The sequence below is a fragment of the Paramisgurnus dabryanus genome, chromosome 23, assembly GCF_030506205.2.
Source record: "Paramisgurnus dabryanus chromosome 23, PD_genome_1.1, whole genome shotgun sequence".
Taxonomy (NCBI): domain Eukaryota; kingdom Metazoa; phylum Chordata; class Actinopteri; order Cypriniformes; family Cobitidae; genus Paramisgurnus; species Paramisgurnus dabryanus.
Window position 1 is genome coordinate 5,263,956 of NC_133359.1, and position 22,120 is coordinate 5,286,075.

Genomic DNA, 22,120 nt, shown 5'->3' on the forward strand with positions numbered 1-22,120 from the left:
ATGTCAATTGATGATAGACAGACAGACAGATAGAAGATAGATAGATAGATAGATAGATAGATAGATAGATAGATAGACAGACAGACAGACAGACAGACAGACAGACAGACAGATAGATAGATATGTTGATTCATAAACTGACAGATAGATAGATGGATGGAAGAACAGGCAGGCAGACAGCTAGATAGACAGACAGGTAGACGGATAGATGGATAAATAGATTAACAGATAGACTGACAGAAAAATCAGACTGATGGATAAATAGACAGACAAACAGGCACAGAAACAGATCGATGGGCAGACAGATAGACCAACAGACTGACTGACAGATCAATAGACAGACAGACGGATGGATGGACAAACAGGCAGACAGATGGATGGGTAGACTGATAAGTAATTCTTTGTGCTTCTTGCTTGTGCGTTCCCAATATATCCAGATATTCCTTATATGCAGCAGTAGGGCTGGGCGATATGACTCAAAAAATTATCGAGAAAATGTTTTCCATATCAGTCGATATCGATAATTATCATGATAAATAACAAATCTTTACTCCTGTCAAATTTAAAGGCAGATTTTTGCTCCTGAATGAAAATTGTAAAAACCAGACAGTTAATAATGGTTTTAAACTACTTTTTATTCAGAACATGACAAATACAAAAACTAAAATCTTGTTTTAATGCATCTGTATTAAATGTAAATCTATTTGTTATGAAATCAACACTTTCTGACACAAAAGCAGCAGACTACTGTCCCTTTAAGAACCAAGACAGACTGCTTTAAGTTTCAATATACTGAGTAACAGCTGTTTATGTTCACTTAAACAAGAAAGAAAACTTAGTTCAGTGATCACGCGTGTGTTATACACATACGAGCTATACACACTGATAAATGGATGTCAAGGGTGTCACTTTGCTGTGGGAGCGCACATACCCAAACACTATATTCACTGCAGTGGTGGATCTGCTGCTTTTCCTCAGTTTCCTGAATTTGTGAATGTCCTGTAAATATACTTTTAAAGCTGGGCGGACGTGTGCGTGCGCAAGGCGGACCCTGAATGAAAGTAAAGTATACTGCACGCACCTGTGTCTGCTGTGTTTGACGAACCCTGTTTGCGCGTCCAACATTACACACAAGAAAATGTTTCCGCGCATTTGGATTCCGTGATTCCGTCCGCGTTATCCGCATCGCGAAAATCATAGGTCTCTACTAATAAATAAATAACTTGCCTCATCTTCCACTCCTTCAAGTCTGACTGTCACTGTGATTGTAAACCAAGAGCGCGTGCCGCATCCGGAAGTGCTCGCGCAACATTACGCACAGTGCTTAAACATTATCGATCACTTATCGAACTGTCCTTATCGTTTTATCGAAAAAGTTTATATCGGTAAAATTATTGTTATCGAATTATTGCCCAGCCCTATGCAGCAGTGGTAAACACAATACATCGTGGCTTACTGCATCATCACTATAAAGAAGATTTATGTGGCACCTCAGAAAGGTAGTATCATTACCCTGACCCTGTACAGAGCGTTAATCTCAGGCTGCCAGGGTTTAGGCCCCTGGAGAGCCGCCCATCACTTTAGTTACCAGGATTATGGTAAGCAGTTATTGTACAGGAATGAAGAACAGAGATTCCAAGCAGACAGTTATGTGGCTTTTCACCTGATAGTTAGGATTTAAATAAATACATTTTGACTTGCTTTGTATTACGCATGCACAATTGGTGCATTGATTGATAATGGGATATATTTTCATTATCTGGCATGAAGTTCTTGCAGGATCATGTAAAGAACAGATTGGCTCATGTCAAACAAACCTAGCTTATCACAACAGATGATATCATCGCGCCAATCATTAACAAATGTGTTCAGGGAACAATGGTCTGTATAAACACACGTATTGCACAAATGAGTGATGTCACCCATAGAGTTAATAAATAACCCGGAATAAACTATTATCCATTCAGTAATGTTTTTCACAGGTGCAGTGTGTTATTATAAAGCGATCATCACTGTCACTTGCTTTTAAACACAAGCATGCTTTTAAAGGTGTTCGTCGAGTTCTTTCTTTGTTTTGCTTTCATAGCCTCTTTGACAAAAACAACAAAAAAAATCCCTGGGCCTTTCAAGCAGATTTGTAGCGTCGCTTCTCACCATGCCACTTTCGGAAGCAGTATCAAATCCTTCGAAATCAATAGCACAGCTGTTCCTAATGTTTCCGTACTGTGTAAGGATGCGAGGAATAGCCTCTGCAACTTCTCTGCGTGCCCAGTCATCTTTTCTCCTTTTTAAAAAATCTGTTGCCATGGCAACTGTGCAATCTCACCCCGTCACCACATCAGCATTTTGCACCACTGTTTACGTCTGTGTTCTGGGGGAAGCAAGTCGAATATGCATTGGTGGCACGAGCTCACGACTTGCAACTATAAGTGTGCCACACCTTGTCACCCTGGTAACCTCAATGCATGTGCACTTTAGACAGGTGTCTGCATAATAAATAATAGCGCATGGTAGGGCTCAGTTAGCATTGGAGAGAGAGGATATGCACCTTCTTAATTCCCAATGCATGGTGACAAACTGCAACGCAACCCCCCCCCCCCCACACCGCATCTCACAGCCTGAGTTGTCAAGCAGAAGGAACGCCATTAGACACATGCAGCATCAGCCCTTGTTATGCTCTGACGTGCCTTCACTTCATTTCCGAGTTCTTCCCGCATCTCTTCCCGCAGGCCACGGGAGGCTGTTGTCGTCGTATCGATCAGCCGCGCATGAGAGGTTACGGTGGGGTTTCCTTTTCTTGAAGCTGTGCACCCTGTTCCACGGAGAGATCATGTAAGGGTGGTAAGGAGGTTTTGGTCTCTGGTGATGAATTACTGAGCAGCTGGAATACTGCATGTGTCCGTGTTTGGCTGAGATGCTGCCTTTGGTTACTTACGGTGACTGGAAACTCGGATCAAAACAAAGGCGTCCATATTGGGATGCTGACTGCGTGAGGCTGGTCCTCCGCACTATGCTGGGTTTGTTTATGTGGACGTGACTTGAAAATAAGTCTTTTGATTATTCGGCTGTACTGTTTAGACATGCACTGAAATGCATGGTGAAATACAGATTGCATGTGAATGTTTGTTTATGTTTGGCCTGAATGCTTATTTTGAATCATTTATGCGATCTGTTTTTCACTATATATACATATAGCCAGTATGTATATAGATAAATGTGTTTGCGTTTGCATCAGTCTCTCCCTGCAGATTTCTGCATGGCGCTGCAGATATCTTAACGTTGCAGCATCACCCTCCCTAATGCAGCAACAGAGAGAGAGAGAGAGAGAGAGAGTATGAGAAAGAATCAGAAATAGTCTAAAAGTTTGAAGCAGGAAAATCGAGGTTATTATTGTAATGAAAAATAATAAAAAGTTATTATTTTACTGAGTATGACAAAGAACAAATATTTCTCATAGCTAATAAAACAAATACAAACAAAATAACTTTCAATCAATGTTGGAGCACAATAAAATCTAAAAGGAATTTTTTTGTGTTCACTTTTAAATCATCTGGTCCTATGATCCTTTGTAAACTCATTTTTCAGCGGGTAGGGGAGAGTGGGGCACAAACTAACGCTTTTTGACTTTGTATCTATCATTCAAAAAATAATTAAGTTAGATTAATCATTATGTTTACACAATCAAATTTCTGTTAAAAATGAGCACTTAAAGTTTGTTTGTGTGTTTGTAAAGTTTTTGTTTGTTTGCTGCTGCTCTGTGCCCCCACCCTACGAATTTGTCATACGTCACTAAGAAAAGTGCGTACACTATGCTAATACTCTCTCCTGAATAGAGAGGAATATCATTTTTGTCCGTACTATCCCTTTAAGTAACAAGACCGTGAGAAAAATAATATGTGGTTGGATTTGGTGACTAATGCTACGTTTACACCAGCCACAGTAGAGGCTGGACGCTTGAACATTTCTGTTACAAATGAGCACTTAAAGTTTGTTTGTGTGACCTACTGTTATACGTACAGTTACACTGAAAGTAACAGGAGTGCAAACGTTACAACTTACCCCATAGGTGGGGTTCATTGTAACAAACAGAGGGTTTGTTGTAACACCTGCTAGAAAGTCTGGAGGTCTCACGGCGCAAATGAGGCGTTAAGGGCGGCGTGGTAGTCGTGATCCGCCTAATTCGAGTGTTGCCGCGGGAAATGCGCGAGTTGAACATTTTTAACTTTGGCAGAAAAACGCTCGCGTTAACCAATCAGGAGCTTGCTCAAACGTGGCTGGTGTCAACCCATGGTAAGGCTTAATTGTAAAACTGTGTGACAACTAACCCCGTTGTGTAAAAATGTTTTCAATCCCAGCTATCAGTTACTAGAAATTGTTGACATGTTTCAAAATGGTGTTATGTTTTAAAGGGATAGTTCGGCCAAAAATGATATTAAACCCATGATTTACTCACCCCGAAGCTGTCCGAGTTGCATATGTCCATCGTTTTTCAGACAAACACATTTTCGGATATTTTATAAAATGTTTGAGATCTTTCAGTTGATTAAATGTAATGTTACGGGGTCCACCCATAGTCCACGACCTTCAAGTCCAAAAAAAGTGCATCCATCATTCACAAATTAAATCCAAACGGCTCCAGGATGATAAACAAAGGTCTTCTGAGGGTAATCCGCGCGGCGTTGTTGTAGAAATATCCATATTTAAAACTTTATTAACGAAAATAAATACCTTCTGGTAGGGCCGCCATCTTAGTCGCGTCCGCATTCAGGATGAGAGCTTACACAGCCTACGGAGGCTACTCTGCTGCTGCTCTGTGCCCCCGCCCTCCGAATCTGTCATACGTCACTAAGAAAAGTGCGTACACTACGCTAATACTCTCTCCTGAATACAGAGGAATATTATTTTTGTCCGTACTATCCCTTTAAGTAACAAGACCGTGAGAAAAATAATATGTGGTTGGATTTGGTGACTAATGCTGCGTTTACACCAGCCGCGGTAGAGGCTTGACGCTTGAACATTTGAGTTCACTTTGTGCCTGAAATTCTAGTCATTCGAGAAATTCACACGGAAATTCGCTTCCGGTAATCACGTCACTACTACAGCAAGGTCCTGATTGGTTAACGCGGCGCGTAAATCCGCCGAAGTTCAGATTTTTCAACTCTCACGTTTCCCGCGGCAACGCACAATTCGCGCGTTCCGCGCCGCAGGATGCGTAATCGTGTCTTTGCATTGACTTAACATGTAAATCACCCACGCTTGCTGCCTCTACTGCGTTTGGTGTAAACACAACATTACACACCCAACTCAGAAATAAAAAAACCATAAGATGAAGAAATTTACTTTCATGCCTCTTTGTTCAATATAAAAATATTCAATCTGTATAAAAATGTAAAGTAGCCGTGTTACAATTAACCTCACCCCTATATGCATTTAGATGTCTATCTGTTCTGGCAATACAGACCAAAAACATTGATGACTCATAGTGCACTTTGTCATTGTGGCCAATAAAATTATTTCTGGAATGAGAAAGTCCCTCCCCCAGTGCCACCCACTTCTGACTAGCAAAAGCAGGCAGCAAATGATATTCAGGGATGCGATGCAAACCAAAGGGCTTTTTAATTAACTATCCCTGTGCAAATGTCTTGTTAAATAAGAAATACATCAACACAGGACATAAAACTACTCCCATAAAGTGATTTCATTGACCTTTAGTTCATTTTTATGGCGTTGTATTCTGTCTATCGACTGTCCAACCAGTTTGTATTTATTGATGCACTTTAAACTATTTATTATGAACTATTTGTCATGCAAAAAAAATAAACGATAATGAAACCGTTTTAAAGAAGAAATTGTTAATAAAATTAACAAAAACCTTTTTCGAAATGCTAACAACCCTGCTTACAGTCTGGTAGTTAGCAGACTGTTAGAAAACCATCTTATCCTGATCATCTGCTTGACCAGCAGTTACAGCTCAGTACCAAAATCCCGACTTGTTTTCGTCTGGCACAACATTTCCGCATAGCCGATTGCTAAAGCACAGCTATGCACAAAGCTGCAGTCGACAGGAAAGCGTTTTTAACCTTTCAAAGAAACCCATTATGTGAGAGTATAAGTTGCCGAGATTGTCGTATCTGTCAGTGCTATACAAGCATTTGTCATTCAGTGGCACGTCTATCCGGTCGGAGGAGAAAGCTTATCTCCTTCCACTTTCACTTTTGGTGTGGTTAACCTTCCATTAGTAAGACTGAGCAGAAGCCAGCCAGCCAAAGCCATGTATTTTTTATGACTGGTGTGGAGTAGAGTTGACTAGAGGAGTGTGGTTCACTCAAACTAAGTATAGCTCAAACTAAATTGCGTAATGTGTGTAATTTCTCAATGTTGAAATACTGTTCCTTATTCCAGTTTAATACGCAATGACAATTATTGAGGAAGACATTTGTAGGCCGAAAAGTGTAAACATTGTGGCAGATTCAATATATGTTTCTAGCAATAGTGCCTCTTTCAGTGGTGAGCTTAAAGGGACACTTCACTTTTTTTTTTAAATAGTCTCATTTTCAAGCTCCGCTAGAGTTAAACATTTGATTTTTACCGTTTTGAAATCCATTCAGCTGATCTCCGTGTCTGGCGATACCACTTTTAGCATAGCTTAGCATAGTCCATTGAATCTGATTAGACCATTAGCATCGCGCTAAAAAATAAGTAAAGAGTTTTGATATTTTTCCTATTTAAAACTTGACTCCGCTGTAGTTACTTCGTGTACTAAGACAGACAGAAAATTAAAAGTTGTGATTTTCTAGGCAGATATGGCTAAGAACTGTACTCTCATTCTGGCGTAATAATCAAGGACTTTGCTGCTGTAACATGGCTGATATTACGCACTGCCCGAAAATAGTCCCCTTGGTTACTTTCAATAGCAGGGAACTATTTTCAGGCGCTGTGTGCGTAATATCATTGCACCTGCTGCAGCCATTTTACAGCAGCAAAAGTGGAGTGGAATGTTCGTAAACCTGTTTGTGTGTAGTCAGTATTTTTGCATTATCTTTTTATTATAAAGTTGATGTCCAAAGATTTTTACACACAATTGTTCCTCACAATAATCACATTTATATGGTACATAATTTACCCATTTCCTCGCTACCATGTCCATATATCATAGTAATCCCATTGTACCTCTTGGTCCTTTTATGCACACATATACTACATTAATAATCGTTTTCTGAATTAGCTACTTAAAATAGCTTTAAATGATGTTTGCCGAATGCACAAAGTAAAAATGTGAAATATGTAGTAATGATGCCTGGAATTTTGATAAAAAAAACTTTATGGTTTTACCTTTAGCTGTCCTTCCTTGTTACTCTCTAATAAATGCTGGGTTATTTCCAACCCAACATTGGGTCAATAAAGGACGAATCCAGACATTGGGTTAAATAAAGACCCAAATTTTTTTTATATTTGACACAACAATGGGTTAAAATAACCCAGCATTTTGGTTTGAAACAAAACAGCATAAGTTAAATCAATAGTTCTCAAACTTTTTTGGCATGTGGCCCCATTTTATGAAATAAAACATTCCAAAACTTAAAATTTGAATTAAGCAAATCATTAAATGATACAATGTATCTGAGGTTTAATTACACATAATTTCTGATAAATGTATATATTTAATAAAATGTCATTAAACTGGGGTCCCCCCTGGCACCATCTCAGCCCCCCCTCTAGTTTGAAAACCACGGAGTTAAATTACAACCTAAAGGGTTGGGTTTGTCCTTTTGTGACCTAATGTTGGGTTGAAAATAACTTTGTAGCAAAACTTTAACATGTCTGCAGACAGATTTTTATATTATTATAAAGTTTATGAATATTTACATCGACCACAGTTGCAAAGCAATATTTTCTCATGCTCGAAGAAGCTTATTCTGTGGTCGTTTTCTCTGCGTGATGGAAATCAGTGACCTGGTGATTGAATCTGTTGAATGTCATCTGAACTAAAACAGTTCTTGACCTTTTAAGACTGAGCAATACATTAATTCACTCATACTGTCAATTTCTTTCTCATTGTCTACTTCACAGATCTGTCCTCTAACACAAAACAAAAGGCACATATACCGAACGTCTCCCAAGTTTAATATTTAGGCTAAATGTGCATCTTTAGCAGGATTAATAAAAAGACTTGTATATGAAATCAAGGCTATAAATTGCACATTTTCTCCAATCTGTTACATAATATTTATCGGTCACATCCTCTCTGGCTCTAATATAAACAGGATCAGTATGTATCACATGTTTTTCCGATTACCGATTTTGTATCATGTTTGCCCTTCACTTTTAGCATAAAACAAATCTTGGAATTAAACAACATTTTAATGTAAAAAAATATGGGCATACGTAGTCCACAATGACGTTGAGAGCTAATTGGTTACCTTTACATAAATTAACCATAGTAAAAATAAAATAACAGAGTTATTCCAGTCATTATTACTGCCGTAAACTATGGTTTATTTGTATTAGCCCATAGGGGTGGTATTTTAAATAAATGTGCCAGTTTTAAACCTCAGAGATGTTTCTCATCTATGATAGTAGTTAAGATTTGAACTTTTCTTTTACTTTTATGTGCTTTAGCACCCCCTGTGGCAGCACTGTATTGCATTGCTTTATGGATTGCAGTCATTGCATTGCACATTTCGAAATGCAGCAACACATGAAATTAAGATTGTTTGCTAGAAAAAATTGCATTTATTTGATTTACTTAGCGTTTGCTTCGTCAGGCAGTGGTTTTACATTTAAGCATTTAAAGGATGCTTTTATGCAAAGTTAAAGCTATGCATTTCATTATCAGTATGTGTGTCTTGACCTTTACATTGCTAACGCAGCGCTCTATTCTAATTGAGCTACAGGATTTTACATATGTTGAAATGCAACCAGGAGCTGTGTAATTTTTATTATTAACTAGTTTGTACAACACAAGCAAGAAGCACAAAAGTTCAACAAGATGTGCCTTATGTCATAAATGATCAATAATGTACCCTTTCCTTTGTTTTATTTCTGCAGACAGCATGTGCACCTTTATGTGTTTCTGAGAGTCACTTCAGTGATTTGATTATCACTGATTCACCACCTCTCTGGTCGTCGTTGTGAGCATCCCTCATCCAGAGAGGGCTTCTGGGTACTTCCATGGCTGGGGAGAAGAGTCGTCGCAGCGCCATGGATATCAAGCGCCTTGCGGGCCTGCTTCAGCGCGGGGCCGGACGCTTGCTGGTCATCGACAGTCGGACGTTCTCGGAGTACAACGCCTCTCACGTGCACGGTGCCGTCAACGTCTGCTGTTCCAAACTGGTCAAGAGGAGACTTCAGCAAGACAAGGTGTCGGTTACCGAGCTCCTGCAACCCAACGGAAAGGTCAAGGTATCAAATGTGTGATTCAGTTTGTGTGTGAGTAGTATATGTAGTCTAGGTTTAAATGAGAAATAAACATCAAGGGCATCAAAAAGAAGCGCTGATGTCAGTAATTGGACATTGGCAACCTTTGAAGAGTTCAGTTCTGAGATCTGTTAGTTTTGTGTGGATTTCACAACCATGTCACTTCACAGAATCGTAATGAATTAATATTTACTCGTGAACACGCATTAAAGAGTTCCCGTTTTGGCACCTGCTTGCAACAACTGCAGTCAAATTCATGGGCATGTATAGTATTTGACACTTCCTTATGTGAAATGATTTTGTAATTAGGTGTAGTAGTCAACAACCGGTTTGAAGATGAAGAGAATGTTTGAGCAAGTCAGCCTTTGGCTTGATCGTTGACATATTCTGGCTAACAGCTACCCTTGATCTTCCCAGCTCGTACACGTCTAAATTTGGCCAACCGCTGTAGGTTTATTGGTTATCAGAGGCTCTGAAATTTGAGACTTGAGCTTTCCATGAGTTCTACATCGAATATGACATCATTTTTTCCCGCCCGGCTGGCATGCCAAGTCTTTATATTTTTAGGCGCTCTGTGATACTGACCTAACTCTTAGGGGGAAATCCAAGCACCAACAGATGTCACATAAAACTCCATGTCATAGCTGATGAGGTCAGTGTCGAAAAACAATCTGCATGTATCGCGCACATTTTTTGTTTCTTCGAAATCTGCATTCACACCAATGAGGCACTGTATCGAGGCCCTGCAAAGTGACAGGTACATTTAAGGTTGTAGTTGTGTCTCTTTTGATTGCTGGTTTGTGGAACAAATTGTGTAAGTTCCTCATAATAAAGTTTCCGAATGAGTGCCTGACCCGTCACGCATAGAGTCTATTTTACGCAAATCTGGTTCCTTCTTTTTAGTTGCAGCTGTAAGTTGACACAACTAGTTGCAGGTGTTCCCCTACATGTTTTAGATAACTTTTGTCTTGCGGTTATCGCATAACTTTTAACCAGTAGCTTGTTTGTGGGGGTTGAATTACCTGTTCTTCTATATAGGTTTGTTTCAAATTTGTGTAACTGTTTTTGGTTACACTATTGTCAGAGTAAATAAACCCTTACGCTTGGTGCTTACAGTATCTTCTTCTAAAAGCTGCATGTTTGTCTAAGTAGTATTATGTTGCCCATAAGCATTTTAGCTCTGGGACTTTGTTTGCTATGTGATGCTATTTGAAGTGGAGGCCTTAAATGTGACCTGCCGGTCAAAACCAGTACCATCCGAACATAACAGAATGGCACTGTTTTCCTGGGCCGCTCTTTCATGACTTTCCCCATTTCTTTCCACAGCTGAGCCTAGAGGCTGTGTAGCTTTTATTATCTCCCTCAGTAAAGAGGATAACGCTTGTGATTAATGCAAGTCCTGGATAAAGCTGGAGCTATCTGGGTATAAAGGAGGGAGGGGGCGAATTCTGGAAACCCTTTGTTATTGGATAAGCATGACATCATAATCTTTAGTGTGGCCACTGGCAGAGCGCTGTCTGAGCACGTGCAAATCTTCTACACGAGCGGCACAGGATTCCAACAAAACCCCCAACTGCTTTGGACACCTGCCATTGCCAGAAGTTGTGGCATCAATGTGTAAGCTGTATGTAACAACAGCACCACAACCAAAGGCCACTAGTGTGGTCCATTGTGAGAAGGAATAAAGGAAGGAAGTGAAAGAGGGCATTAATTGATAGGCAGCATACATCCACACTGAGATAATGCCTGAGGTCCCCCACAGCTCTGTGTTGGGCCCATTTCAGATGACATCAGCGGAAGGCAACATATGCACCCGATTGCCTTGCCTGGGTTGTAAATGGGTCAGTGTTAAGTGCAGTAGATAGAGCGCTATGGTACAAGAGCAGGACTTCCTCTGCAGTGACGAACGACCTTGGCTTATTGTAATCTGTGCCTCTGAATGTTCTATTGAGCTGGGACAGACAGATGGCTCTGTGGTCGCCCCAGAGCGAAGACAGCCACATAAGCAGTTCCGAAGGGCAACAGTGATATAAGAAAAGAAGATAATTCTTGACTACATGGTTTTATCTTTACTCTTTGTAGAAAAAAATAAATACAATTTACAGAAAAGGTTGTCAAAAATCGAACCTCCCATTAATATTCATAGGTTGCTTCATCCACAACATCAATAATATAGAAAGTGAAATTATAGGGGAAAAAACACCAAGTAGAACTAAAAATACATTGCAAACCATCTGAAACCACATTAACAACACACCAAAAGCCACGGAAAGTACCTAACTATATGGATTTTTTTGTAAAAATTACTCATATAATACGTTGTGGTCTATGTAACGTTTATCTTTCTACTGAACATGGTGCATGGGCAAATACTTGTCAAGTTAAATTGTGACAAATGCACTGCATGACAATTGAATGACACTGGTCAAATGTTCCTTACGCAAAGATATATGTGACCACAGAGGCACACAGCAAGGTAATAAGAATAGAAATTCAATCTGTCATTTTTAAATCCTGCCAATGTCACGGCATTTAAAGCATCTAAATATATTACAGATCTCTTCGGTGACCTTGAGACCATACTGTGGCTCTTGGAAAATGTAGCCCTTTGACACGTTCGTATTTCTGGGTGACACCTAGCTATTACTGAACCTCTGTATAGCTTGGTTTAGTAATAAGTGGGTACCTAATTACAACCCAATCGCTTGTACTGATGGGATTCTTTGGGTGTCTGGGCTATATTCAGAATGCAGTATCCCACAATGCAGCGGGTTAGATTTCACATCAATATCCGCTGTGGCAAATAGACTGGAAGTAACATGAGCTGCACTGAATTTAAACCCTAAAAATGAACTAGTAAAACGTATTGCTCCAATAATTAACCCATTGTGGTATGAAATCACAAGTGTATTTGGCACTGGCCCTGTAGGTAACCATGTTTCACCAGACCTTCTGAGAAACCATAATCCTTAGGTGATGATGATGTCATCATCTGGATTTAACTCTTATCCAATTAAGGTGTAACACCTTGTTCTGAGGGGGAGGCTAAACCTAGTTTCACACTATCCCCTGTCAATCAATTTCCTCGCTTTAATACCTTATCTAATAGCTAAGCTTCACTTGCATAACCGCTCAAAGTAAATGAGAAGCAGGAAGTGCAAATGGGAGTTTTCAGGCGGTTTAAACGTTCACAGTTGATCGAGTTTGTGAGGCAGGCAGGGAATGCTCTGTAAACTTCCACCTTTGGTGACATCATCTTTTAGGCAACGTGCCAGTCTGGAACACACACACACACACTCTCGCTTTCTCACGCGTACAGTACACCTTCTCACTTTATTTACTTTTAGATACGCCCTGTTTCAAGATTCGCTGATTGTTTTTAACAGTTAGGCTGTGGACCGGGTGTAAATTTTAAAAAATATATTTTTTGTGCATTTGTTGTGATCTGTGTATTGTGTCATCTAAGCTCTGAAATTTGTTGATGATGTAACCATTGAGAATTAGTTTGGAAAGATTTTGCTTTCTATTTAAAGATACACATTTGTTTAGTCTATTTAAAGATTAGGATTTAAAGGGATATTTCACCCAAAAATAAAATTATGTCATTATGTACTCACCCTCAAGTTGTTACAAACCCGTATAAATGTCTTTGTTCTGCTGCAGACAAAGGAAGATGTTGGAATCATGCAGGAAACAGGAGCTCCAATGGATTGACTATAGAAGTGAATGGTGGTTACAAATATTCCTCAAAATATCTTCCTTTGTGTTCATCAGAACAAAGAAATGTATACAGGTTTCTAAGAACATGAGGGTGAGTAAATAATGACAAAATTTTGGGGTAAACTATCCCTTTAAATTACATGGGTTTATTTAGCTGGTTCTTATTATGCAACAAATTAACAAATTAATGTATAAAAATACTATTTATGTGATATACCAAGAAGTCTGTGAATGGTTAAAGGTTCTTTATGGAACCATACAGACTGACAAAGAACATTTTGGGAACCTTAAAGAGTATATAGGTGATATAATGCTATTCTGTAATAGCCAATGATACGATCAATTATGGAATTGGAACAAGGGGGAGCTGATCTGTTTAGTTTTTGTAAAATGGGTGGTCAAACTATGCAAAAAATGACTTTCATACTTATTTTTGTCTTGTTTTCAGTACAAATAAAAAAAATCTTAAATCAATATGCATTTTTTTGATAAGCAAAATTACCCCCAAAAATAGGATATAAATAAACAAAATACAATTTAAGTGAATTTGTGCTTAAAACAGGCAAAAAAATCTGCCAATGGGGTAAAAAAATTCTTACAATATTCTTAAGTTAAAGGGATAATTCACCCAAAAATGAAAATTATGTCATTAATGACTCACCTTCATGTCGTTCCAAACTCGTAAGACCTTCTTTTATCTCCGTAACACAGTTTAAGATGTTTTATATTTAGTCCGAGAGCTTGTTGACCCTACATTGAAAATCTAAGTATGGTATACTGTCCATGTCTAGAAAGGTAATAAAAACATCATCAAAGTAGTCCATGTGACATCAGTGGGTCAGTTAGAATGTGTTGAAGCATCGAAAATACATTTTGGTCCAAAAATTACGACTTTATTCAGCATTGACTTCTCTTCCACGTCTGTTGTGAAGCATTATCCTCAGACATGTTTGCAAGTTTTTTTTCAAACTTACAGCGTGCGTCTCCCTCAGGCTGTAAACGAAGCCCGGGCACACAAAAAACAAAAAAAACAGCTGGGGCGCACCAGATAACATGTCAGCCTCGTCACTGCAGTCACGTGACTTTAGTCTCGCGCATGCGCTTCATAACAGACACGGAAGAGAAGACAATGCTGGATAAAGTCTTAATTTGTATTATTTTTGGACCAAAATGTATTTTTGATGCTTCAACACATTCTAACTGACCCACTGATGTCACATGGACTACTTTGATGATGTTTTATTACCTTTCTGGACATGGAAACTGTACATAGACTTTCAATGAAGGGTCAACAAGCTCTCGGACTAAATATAAAACACCTTAAACTGTGTTCCGAAGATGAACGGAGGTCTTATGAGTTTGGAACAACATGAGGGTGAGTCATTAATGACATTATTTTCATTTTGGGGTGAACTATCCCTTTAAGCGTATAAGAAAAAAATTCAGGATTTTTTCTTACCCCATTGGCAATTTGTTTTTGCTTGTTTTAAGACAAATCCACTTAATTTTATGTTTTCTGTCTAAAAACTAGACTTATTTTTTTAGGTCATTTTGCTCATCAAGAAAATGCATCTTTATGTAAGAATTTTTAGATATTTGTACTGAAAATAAGACAAAAATACTAAGTAAGAAAGTCATTTTTTGCTAAGCTGATTATTCAACCAGAAACTTCTCAGTCATGTGACCTACACTCTTAAAAATAAGGGCGATACAAATGTTTTTCACAGAGATGCCATAGAAAAACAATTTTTGGTTCCTTATAGAAGCATTCAGTCTCTTTTATTGTAAGAAAAATGGTCTCTGGTGCAGAGAGCACAACTATTTCTATATACAGAACAATATACAATCAGAGCCTCGAATTTCAACCTATAGACCTACAGATCCCAACATGCAATTTCATCTTTCTCCATAACGCACACAATCCCATTTATATGTCTTTTCATTTTCTGCATTTCATTTTCCTCCTCTCATCCCTTTCTCTGTCTCTCCATCTCTCCCCATCGTTCTCTTCGGTCACTGCCCTCGTCCCCTCCCCTTTCTCTGTATTCTCCAGTAGTGCTTCAGCATCATAGTGAGTCATTCTGCAGCGGCTCCGGCTGATGGTCATGTGATTAAAAACTGCCTGACAACATTGAGACAGCCAGACTCACGTGCAGCCACACACAGCTTCACGCTTCTGCAGCATCGCTGGCACACACGTACACACAAAACAGCCGCATCACGTAATGCATGCGGTCCAGAACACATCTGACTGTCTATGTGCTTTATTTTTACATTTAGAGGAGTGCTAAGGATGCATCTAGAGCCGCATCTTTGTCTTTTGATGGATGTGAGCCCTCTGTTCGTCACTTATAACTAAAACATGACAATGCATTAATAAAAAGATGCTTTTGTGGCATTTAGCAATGCTGGTCAGCATCACTATGTATTCATCGCCATGCATTGTTGTCAGGGAACAAAATAATGATATTTTTGGTGATAATCACTGTGCCTGCTAAAACAAATGTTAGCTGGTTTCAACTTCGGTGAATATGAATATTAAATATAATGTACCGATTAGGAATGTAAGATATTGTGAAATAAGTGCAATGCCAGAAGGCTGTGCATACCACAATATGCAAATGTGAATATTGCAATAGCAAGTCCTCAAAATCATGCAGCCCTAGTACTGAAAGTACTGACAGTTCCCACTGTGGAATCTATTTAGTCGAGATTTTATAAACTCAAAGGCCTGCGTGGGACGTAAATATAGTCACATGGCCTTTCGAACTGCATCTTGTTTATCCAGCTGCTGCGTCTATTACATCATACTGGTGGGATGATTGACATTGTACTGATATGTACTTTATTTGTGCGCTACAGGTGGACCTGGGTCGCAGACAGGAGGTGGTGGTGTACGACCAGAGCACGAAGGACGCCGGTCAGCTTTCCAAAGACAGCTTCATCCATATTCTCCTGAGCAAGCTGGACTGCACCTTTCACAGGGTGTCTCTTCTTACAGGTACGGAGCGTTAATATATCCTGGCTATAAAACTCATCATCACAAATCATACTGGGACCCAGCAGAGGATGAAAATGTGACCGTTTTCGTTTACACCAGCAGGTGGCGTTTCTTATGTCACTGATTCTGATATCGCACAACGTCTTATCTCTCTCTTCTGTCTTGGTTGTTTCTTTCCTGTGCAAACAATTCCCGGCCTTCGTGATTAATGTTATTCTTTGACAGAAATCTTTGTCATGTCATCTCCATTTATGGGGAATGCATTAAGGAAGTAATGCTAACCGTTTACACGGTTGCACTGGTCCGACTGGAATCTCCTGCTGTCAATCAAATGATGTCATATTGGACAAAAGAGCTGCCCGAGGCATGTTCTGACATATAGCTCGCATGATGATTTTGTGGAAAACAGATGTTCATAGACAACTCGAAGACATTCGATCACAGCATTTTTCGCACATTCCATATGCTAATTGTTAGCGTATTAGCATCTTTCATAGCAAAGATAAGTACGTAAACCCTTACAGTAAGCAGTTTTCTCTGACAAGCGTATGTTTTAACCATTCGCTTCTTGCTAAGCTGCTTGATCCAGATATGTCACCGACTGAAAAGCAGTTTAAATTGGTTGCACCGTTCCTTTAAATCTTAAATTATGCTGCCGTCTTTGCTGAAGTGCCTCTCGCATCAAAGCTTCTTTTGACCTCTTTTGGCTTTTGCTAAGCCTCTGAAGGCTAAATTAGAAATTTGTCACACGACAGAAATTTGACACTGTTAGCTCAAACGGTACTTTCTCATTTTTCGGAAATTAGGCAAAGAAAGATTTCCTAGATATGCATTGAAGGAGCATCTAGCGGTGGTAGCGATTACCCTAGCGACACCTTAGCAATGTGTTAACAACCACTGATAACTCCGTAGCAACTTTTGTTGGCACATTGATCTGTTCTGATGCATCATGCAAGCAATGCAGGTTCGAGTCCAACCTGCATTGTTGTCCCTGATAGTTTGCCTGTAGTATACGTCTTCAAAAAAAATAGCCAAAAAGTACAAAAATAGAGTAAACCACAAATAAGGCATTGAATAGGACTGCACTATATTAAAAGAAAAATGCGATATATACAGACGGTTTCAACAGTAACAACATAAACAAGCGGCTTTCGTGGAAAACACGTAACTTCCGGTAAACTCCGCTAAGAATAAATAACAACAAAATCTGTTTAAACATAGTTTATTTATATAACAAGCAAAATAAACAACACCGTATCACGCATGGCGTCACCGCACGTGCATCCGATGAAACCGTCTATACGATAACATGCAAAATTGTAAGATTTGCTATAAGCAGTACGATAGGGGTTTATGATTGTAAAATCTATTTCAATTTTTTACATTTTTCTACAACTTTTACAGGGATCTCTTGACAGAAATGTAATATAATTACATAACTAATATGTTTAGTGGTGCATAAAGACCTTACAAAATGAACTGTATTGTTTTTATTACCTTAGAATGAGTCAATTTTTATCAACATAAAACGCGTTTTTATTTAGATACAACGGGCTTTTATCTACATACAACGCGTTATTTTATCGTCATACAACGCGGTTTTATTAATCGACATACAACACATTTTATCGACATACAACGCTTTTTTTATCTAAATACACAGGGGACCCCCTTTGATGGAAGTCGCATTTTTGTGCCGTCATGTTTCTACAGTAGCCAAACTGAATGGACAAACTGATCTAAAGAACGCGTTTTGTCACTGTTGTCTCAGACGATGAAGTGTTTGTCCTGTGGCGGCTACCGTAGCTTCACTATGCGTTTCGAAAAGGACTAATGAGCTGTGGAGTGATCCGTTGGTTGCAATTCACAATCTTACCATTAGATGCCGCTAAAAATCTACATGCTGGTCCTTTAAAAATATATTTAAAAACTGTAGAGAAAGCATCGTTCTGTGTGTCTCGCCAGGTTTTCTGCTGTTAGCACTGACATAAAAATTTGAATGTACATCACTTTTTGAAGTAATAAAATCATTTGGTTACGGTATGCACGTCACGGTATAACGATAAGTTTGGTTTATTTTGTTGCACTAAACTGTAAGAGTCCAGTTGAAGGAAATAATAAAATCTACCTATTAGCTTTTTTGGTGGTTTGCCTGGTTTCTGTCCTCTAAACATACTTTATTTTAACCCTGTTAAATATTCCAGGAATACTGCTGTTAGGTAGATAAAATATGAACTTTTATTTGGGATTCATGCCTGTTTTTATCATCTTCAGACTGACTAAATATGGTCAGGAAGAAAGTCGTCATGCCTTTATTAGGACCGTATTAAGAGACAAAATGCATGACAAATGGCTCTTGGCATCCTTTGATGTCAGAATAAGAGGACAGCTCTAGAGATGATGCAATGTTACTGGATGTATTCAGTCACTCACAGGCACTAACGCCTTTTTATCTGTGATAACCTTGTTTTAAGGGTGTAAACAAGATTATGCAACAATATTTCCATTAAAATAGGACTGCTTGTGTCCAATTGATGTCATAGTCACACGGTTGCCCTTTTCCACCAATCGTGTCTTTCTTATCTCTCGTTCTCTTTTGCTGTGCTGTGACCTCTGGTTGCTTTCTCATGAAGCACTTTGATTCTGTCTTGACTACTGACAACCGTGTTACAGCATATAGAGATGAACTCACATGTAATATATGTCTAGATTCTACTCTGTCTCCCACTTTGGTCAATTATTGTATTATCTTAACCTCATTATCCTTTGAGTCATCAATAACTGGGTTAGGACGGCTGAAAACACACATTCGTTTAAACCGTTTGTCGGACTACGCACCAACATCTAATTTTTACACATTTGTCTTTGCGCAAAGAAATAACAATCCCAGAATGCATTTTATCCGATAAAAATGACTTAAAGGTGCAGTGTGTAATTTTTAGAAGGATCTCTTGACAGAAATGCAAAATAATATACAAAACTATATTATCAGGGGTGTATAAAGTCCTTTTAATAATGAACCATTATGTTTTTATTACCTTAGAATGAGATGTTTTGATCTACATACACCAAGGGTCCCCTTACGTGGAAGTCGCCATTTTGTGCCGCCATGTTTCTACAGAATCCTTAATGGACAAACTTTTTTTACTAAGTTGTCCCCGTCGATGACATGTTTTTCCAGTGGCGGCTACCGTAGCTTCTCTATGCGTTTCAAAAGCAAGGTGTGAGCATTGGACTGAATTTAGCAGTCTCGCAGAAGCCGCAAAAATGTACCAACTGCACCTTTAAGGTAAATGTGTGTTTTATTGTTATTTTTAGATTTGATACTTATTAAGTAGAGAGATGTATCAATAAAAGCTTAAAGGTACACTACTGGTTTTAGGGGCATCTAGTGGTGAGATTTCGTATTGCAACCAACCTCAATTTCGAAATGCAATGAGAAGCTAAAGTAGCCGAGACAGAGGTGTTTGTTCGTTTTGGGCTACTATAGAAACATGACAGACTTTTCCCAAAAAGTGTACAATATTTTGGTGTTTTAAAGTCCAGGTTTATTGTACTAATAAACCCACCTCATTGTACGTCTGAACAAAACTGCTCGATGCTTTCACTGTCTCGACTGTTTGTATTTGGGTCAATGACGTGGCGTTAATTATTTTGTGTCTGTATGGTTCAATTAAATGTAAAAGGGTTCAAATCTCAAAATAAATTAGCAGATTACTTTAGTGCTGCCTCACGATTAGTCGCGACTAATTGTTTGCAGAATAAAAGTTTTTGTTTACATAATATATATGTGTGTGTGTACTGTGTATAATAATTATGTATATATAAATACAGACACATACATGTATAATTTTAAGAAAAACATATATTTATATAATAAATATTTATGTTTATTATTAATATAAATTATATATAAATATAAACATGTATATACACATCAAATGTTTCTTAATTATATACATGCATGTGTGTGTGTGTGTGTGTGTGTGTGTGTGTGTGTGTGTGTGTGTGTGTGTGTGTGTGTGTGTGTGTGTGTGTGTGTGTGTGTGTGTATTTATACATAATTATTATACAGAGTACACCCACATATATTATGTAAACAAAAACTTTTATTTTGCAAACGATTAGTTGTGACTAATCGTGAGGCAGCACTAGATTACTTGCATACATCTTTTTTTTTAAGGACCATGTCTAAAATTTTTATTTCATTTCACAAGTTTTATTTCATTTTTAAAGAACATTTGAGGGATAATTGCAAAAATGTCAATGTGGTGTAACCGGTCTGTGTCAATTGGTGTAACTAGTATTTTTTTAAATTAAAAAATAAATATATCAATAAAAAAGTGGAATAAAATATAATCACCTAGTTTAGTGTAATAAGATTTTTTTTACATACTTCTTTACATCATTTGTCAAAGATTATTTAGAAAACAGAGCATAAGTCAGGACAAATATTACAAAAACACATTACAATTTACATTTAGAAATAACATAAAAATATATTTCAAAATTATAATTTTTTTGATGATTACGTTTACATGCCATCAAGGTGGATAAAATATTTAATATTTCTCATTTTTCGGCGCAAACGCCGGTTACACCATTTGACAGTTTCAGGTCCATTCAGTGTTAACTTTCATAAAAATGGTGCAAATGTAATTTCTGATTGCATAAAATTAACATAAATACACTATGTGCATTGAAATAAACCTGATGCGTGCTTTTAAAACAAGTTTTTTAAAGAGATTTACCGTAAAAGATTTTTGAATTTTTCATCTTCCCAAACTATTTTTGTCACTGAGCCATTTATCACTCAAAAACAATGTGTTTGTGCGCAGGTGTGTAGCGTTTCTTTACAAGGTAATATCGCCATCTACTGGCTTGGCACCATAATACAGCAAATTTAATACTTATAAACTCTGATCGGTTTGACAGCGTTGTCATGTGTATGTGAAATAAAATTGCTGTTGTTGTGTTACTGGCTTTGACTTTCGATGTTCGATGCCTTGTGTGTGTTACTTGTAATTTAGTGGCCATGAAAGTGTTTTAAATGAGTTATTTAAAAAGTTCAAGTATGCCTGCTTAGAAGACATCTGCCTAGGTAGACAGTAAACCGCTGACTAGCTTTTGACTAAAAGTCTAAGTTTGTTAATATGCTATTACTTACTTATCACAAATGAAAACAGGCAAGGCAAAAATGTACGATATGATGTTATGAAACACGCAGTGATGATTGTAATTGATAAACTCGAAGAACAGGAAGTTTATTACCACTTCCTGTCCAAGGCAGTCATTTTTACCATGTACACTTTTACTAGTTGTACTAAGAAATTTACTTAGAAACCGATGTAATCTGGCTGGGGAAAGTTGTTGTGCAAGTCTAAATACAACTGAGCATCTTCCCTGTTGACTGACATTAAGTTTGTTCTTGTCGCCTTGCGAGCTGGCATGCCGCTTCATGCTCATGCACAGGAACTTGGACTGAAATGTTGCGCTGTTGTTGAATTTGATCTTGCTTCACAGGCATCTCGTCCATGCTCACTGGAATTGGACAGGCGCACATACAAAGCTTTAAACAGCCTGAAGCTTTCAAACCCTACCCACAGTGATGTGCCATTGTGTGTGTGTGTCTTACAGATGTGCAGTCACTGTTGTTAATCTCTGCCAAGCTGCTGTCATCGGCCTTGTTTTCCTTTAAATAGCAGAACATGAAGTACACTGGGCCACCTATATGTCAGTTTTAGCCAGTTTAGCACATCAGCTCTGCTCCAACACTGTCTGACTTAAGGCTGAAGTCATTTTATGTGCATACGCGAGGGTCTATGTACTGTACGCGCACTGCTGGAAACCCTCCGTACATTGTACGTGTATGTCGCACATGCATTTGTAACCCAGTAGATGCATTGCATTTTGTTGCACCAAAAGAGCTAAACCTAGATATACCTGCTCCTAAAAATATGTAAAAACAAAATGAACTGTGCT

General features: G+C 38.3%; 1 protein-coding gene across 4 annotated transcripts in view; it reads left to right on the forward strand.

Annotated features, from left to right (window-relative positions):
• The window catches only part of dusp8a (dual specificity phosphatase 8a), a 46,785-nt gene that overhangs the window by 2,207 nt on the left and 22,458 nt on the right, over positions 1-22,120 (forward strand). The window contains exons 1-3 of one of the 4 annotated variants that reach the window (XM_065292223.2): positions 2,649-2,841; positions 9,049-9,402; positions 16,000-16,138. In XM_065292223.2, coding sequence (XP_065148295.1) covers positions 9,172-9,402; positions 16,000-16,138 — 370 coding nt within the window. In that variant the 5' untranslated portion in view covers positions 2,649-2,841; positions 9,049-9,171. Of the gene's footprint in view, positions 1-2,648; positions 2,842-9,048; positions 9,403-15,999; positions 16,139-22,120 lie in introns of those variants that run through there. The other 3 variants (XM_065292224.2, XM_065292222.1, XM_065292225.2) reach the window with 3 other exon arrangements.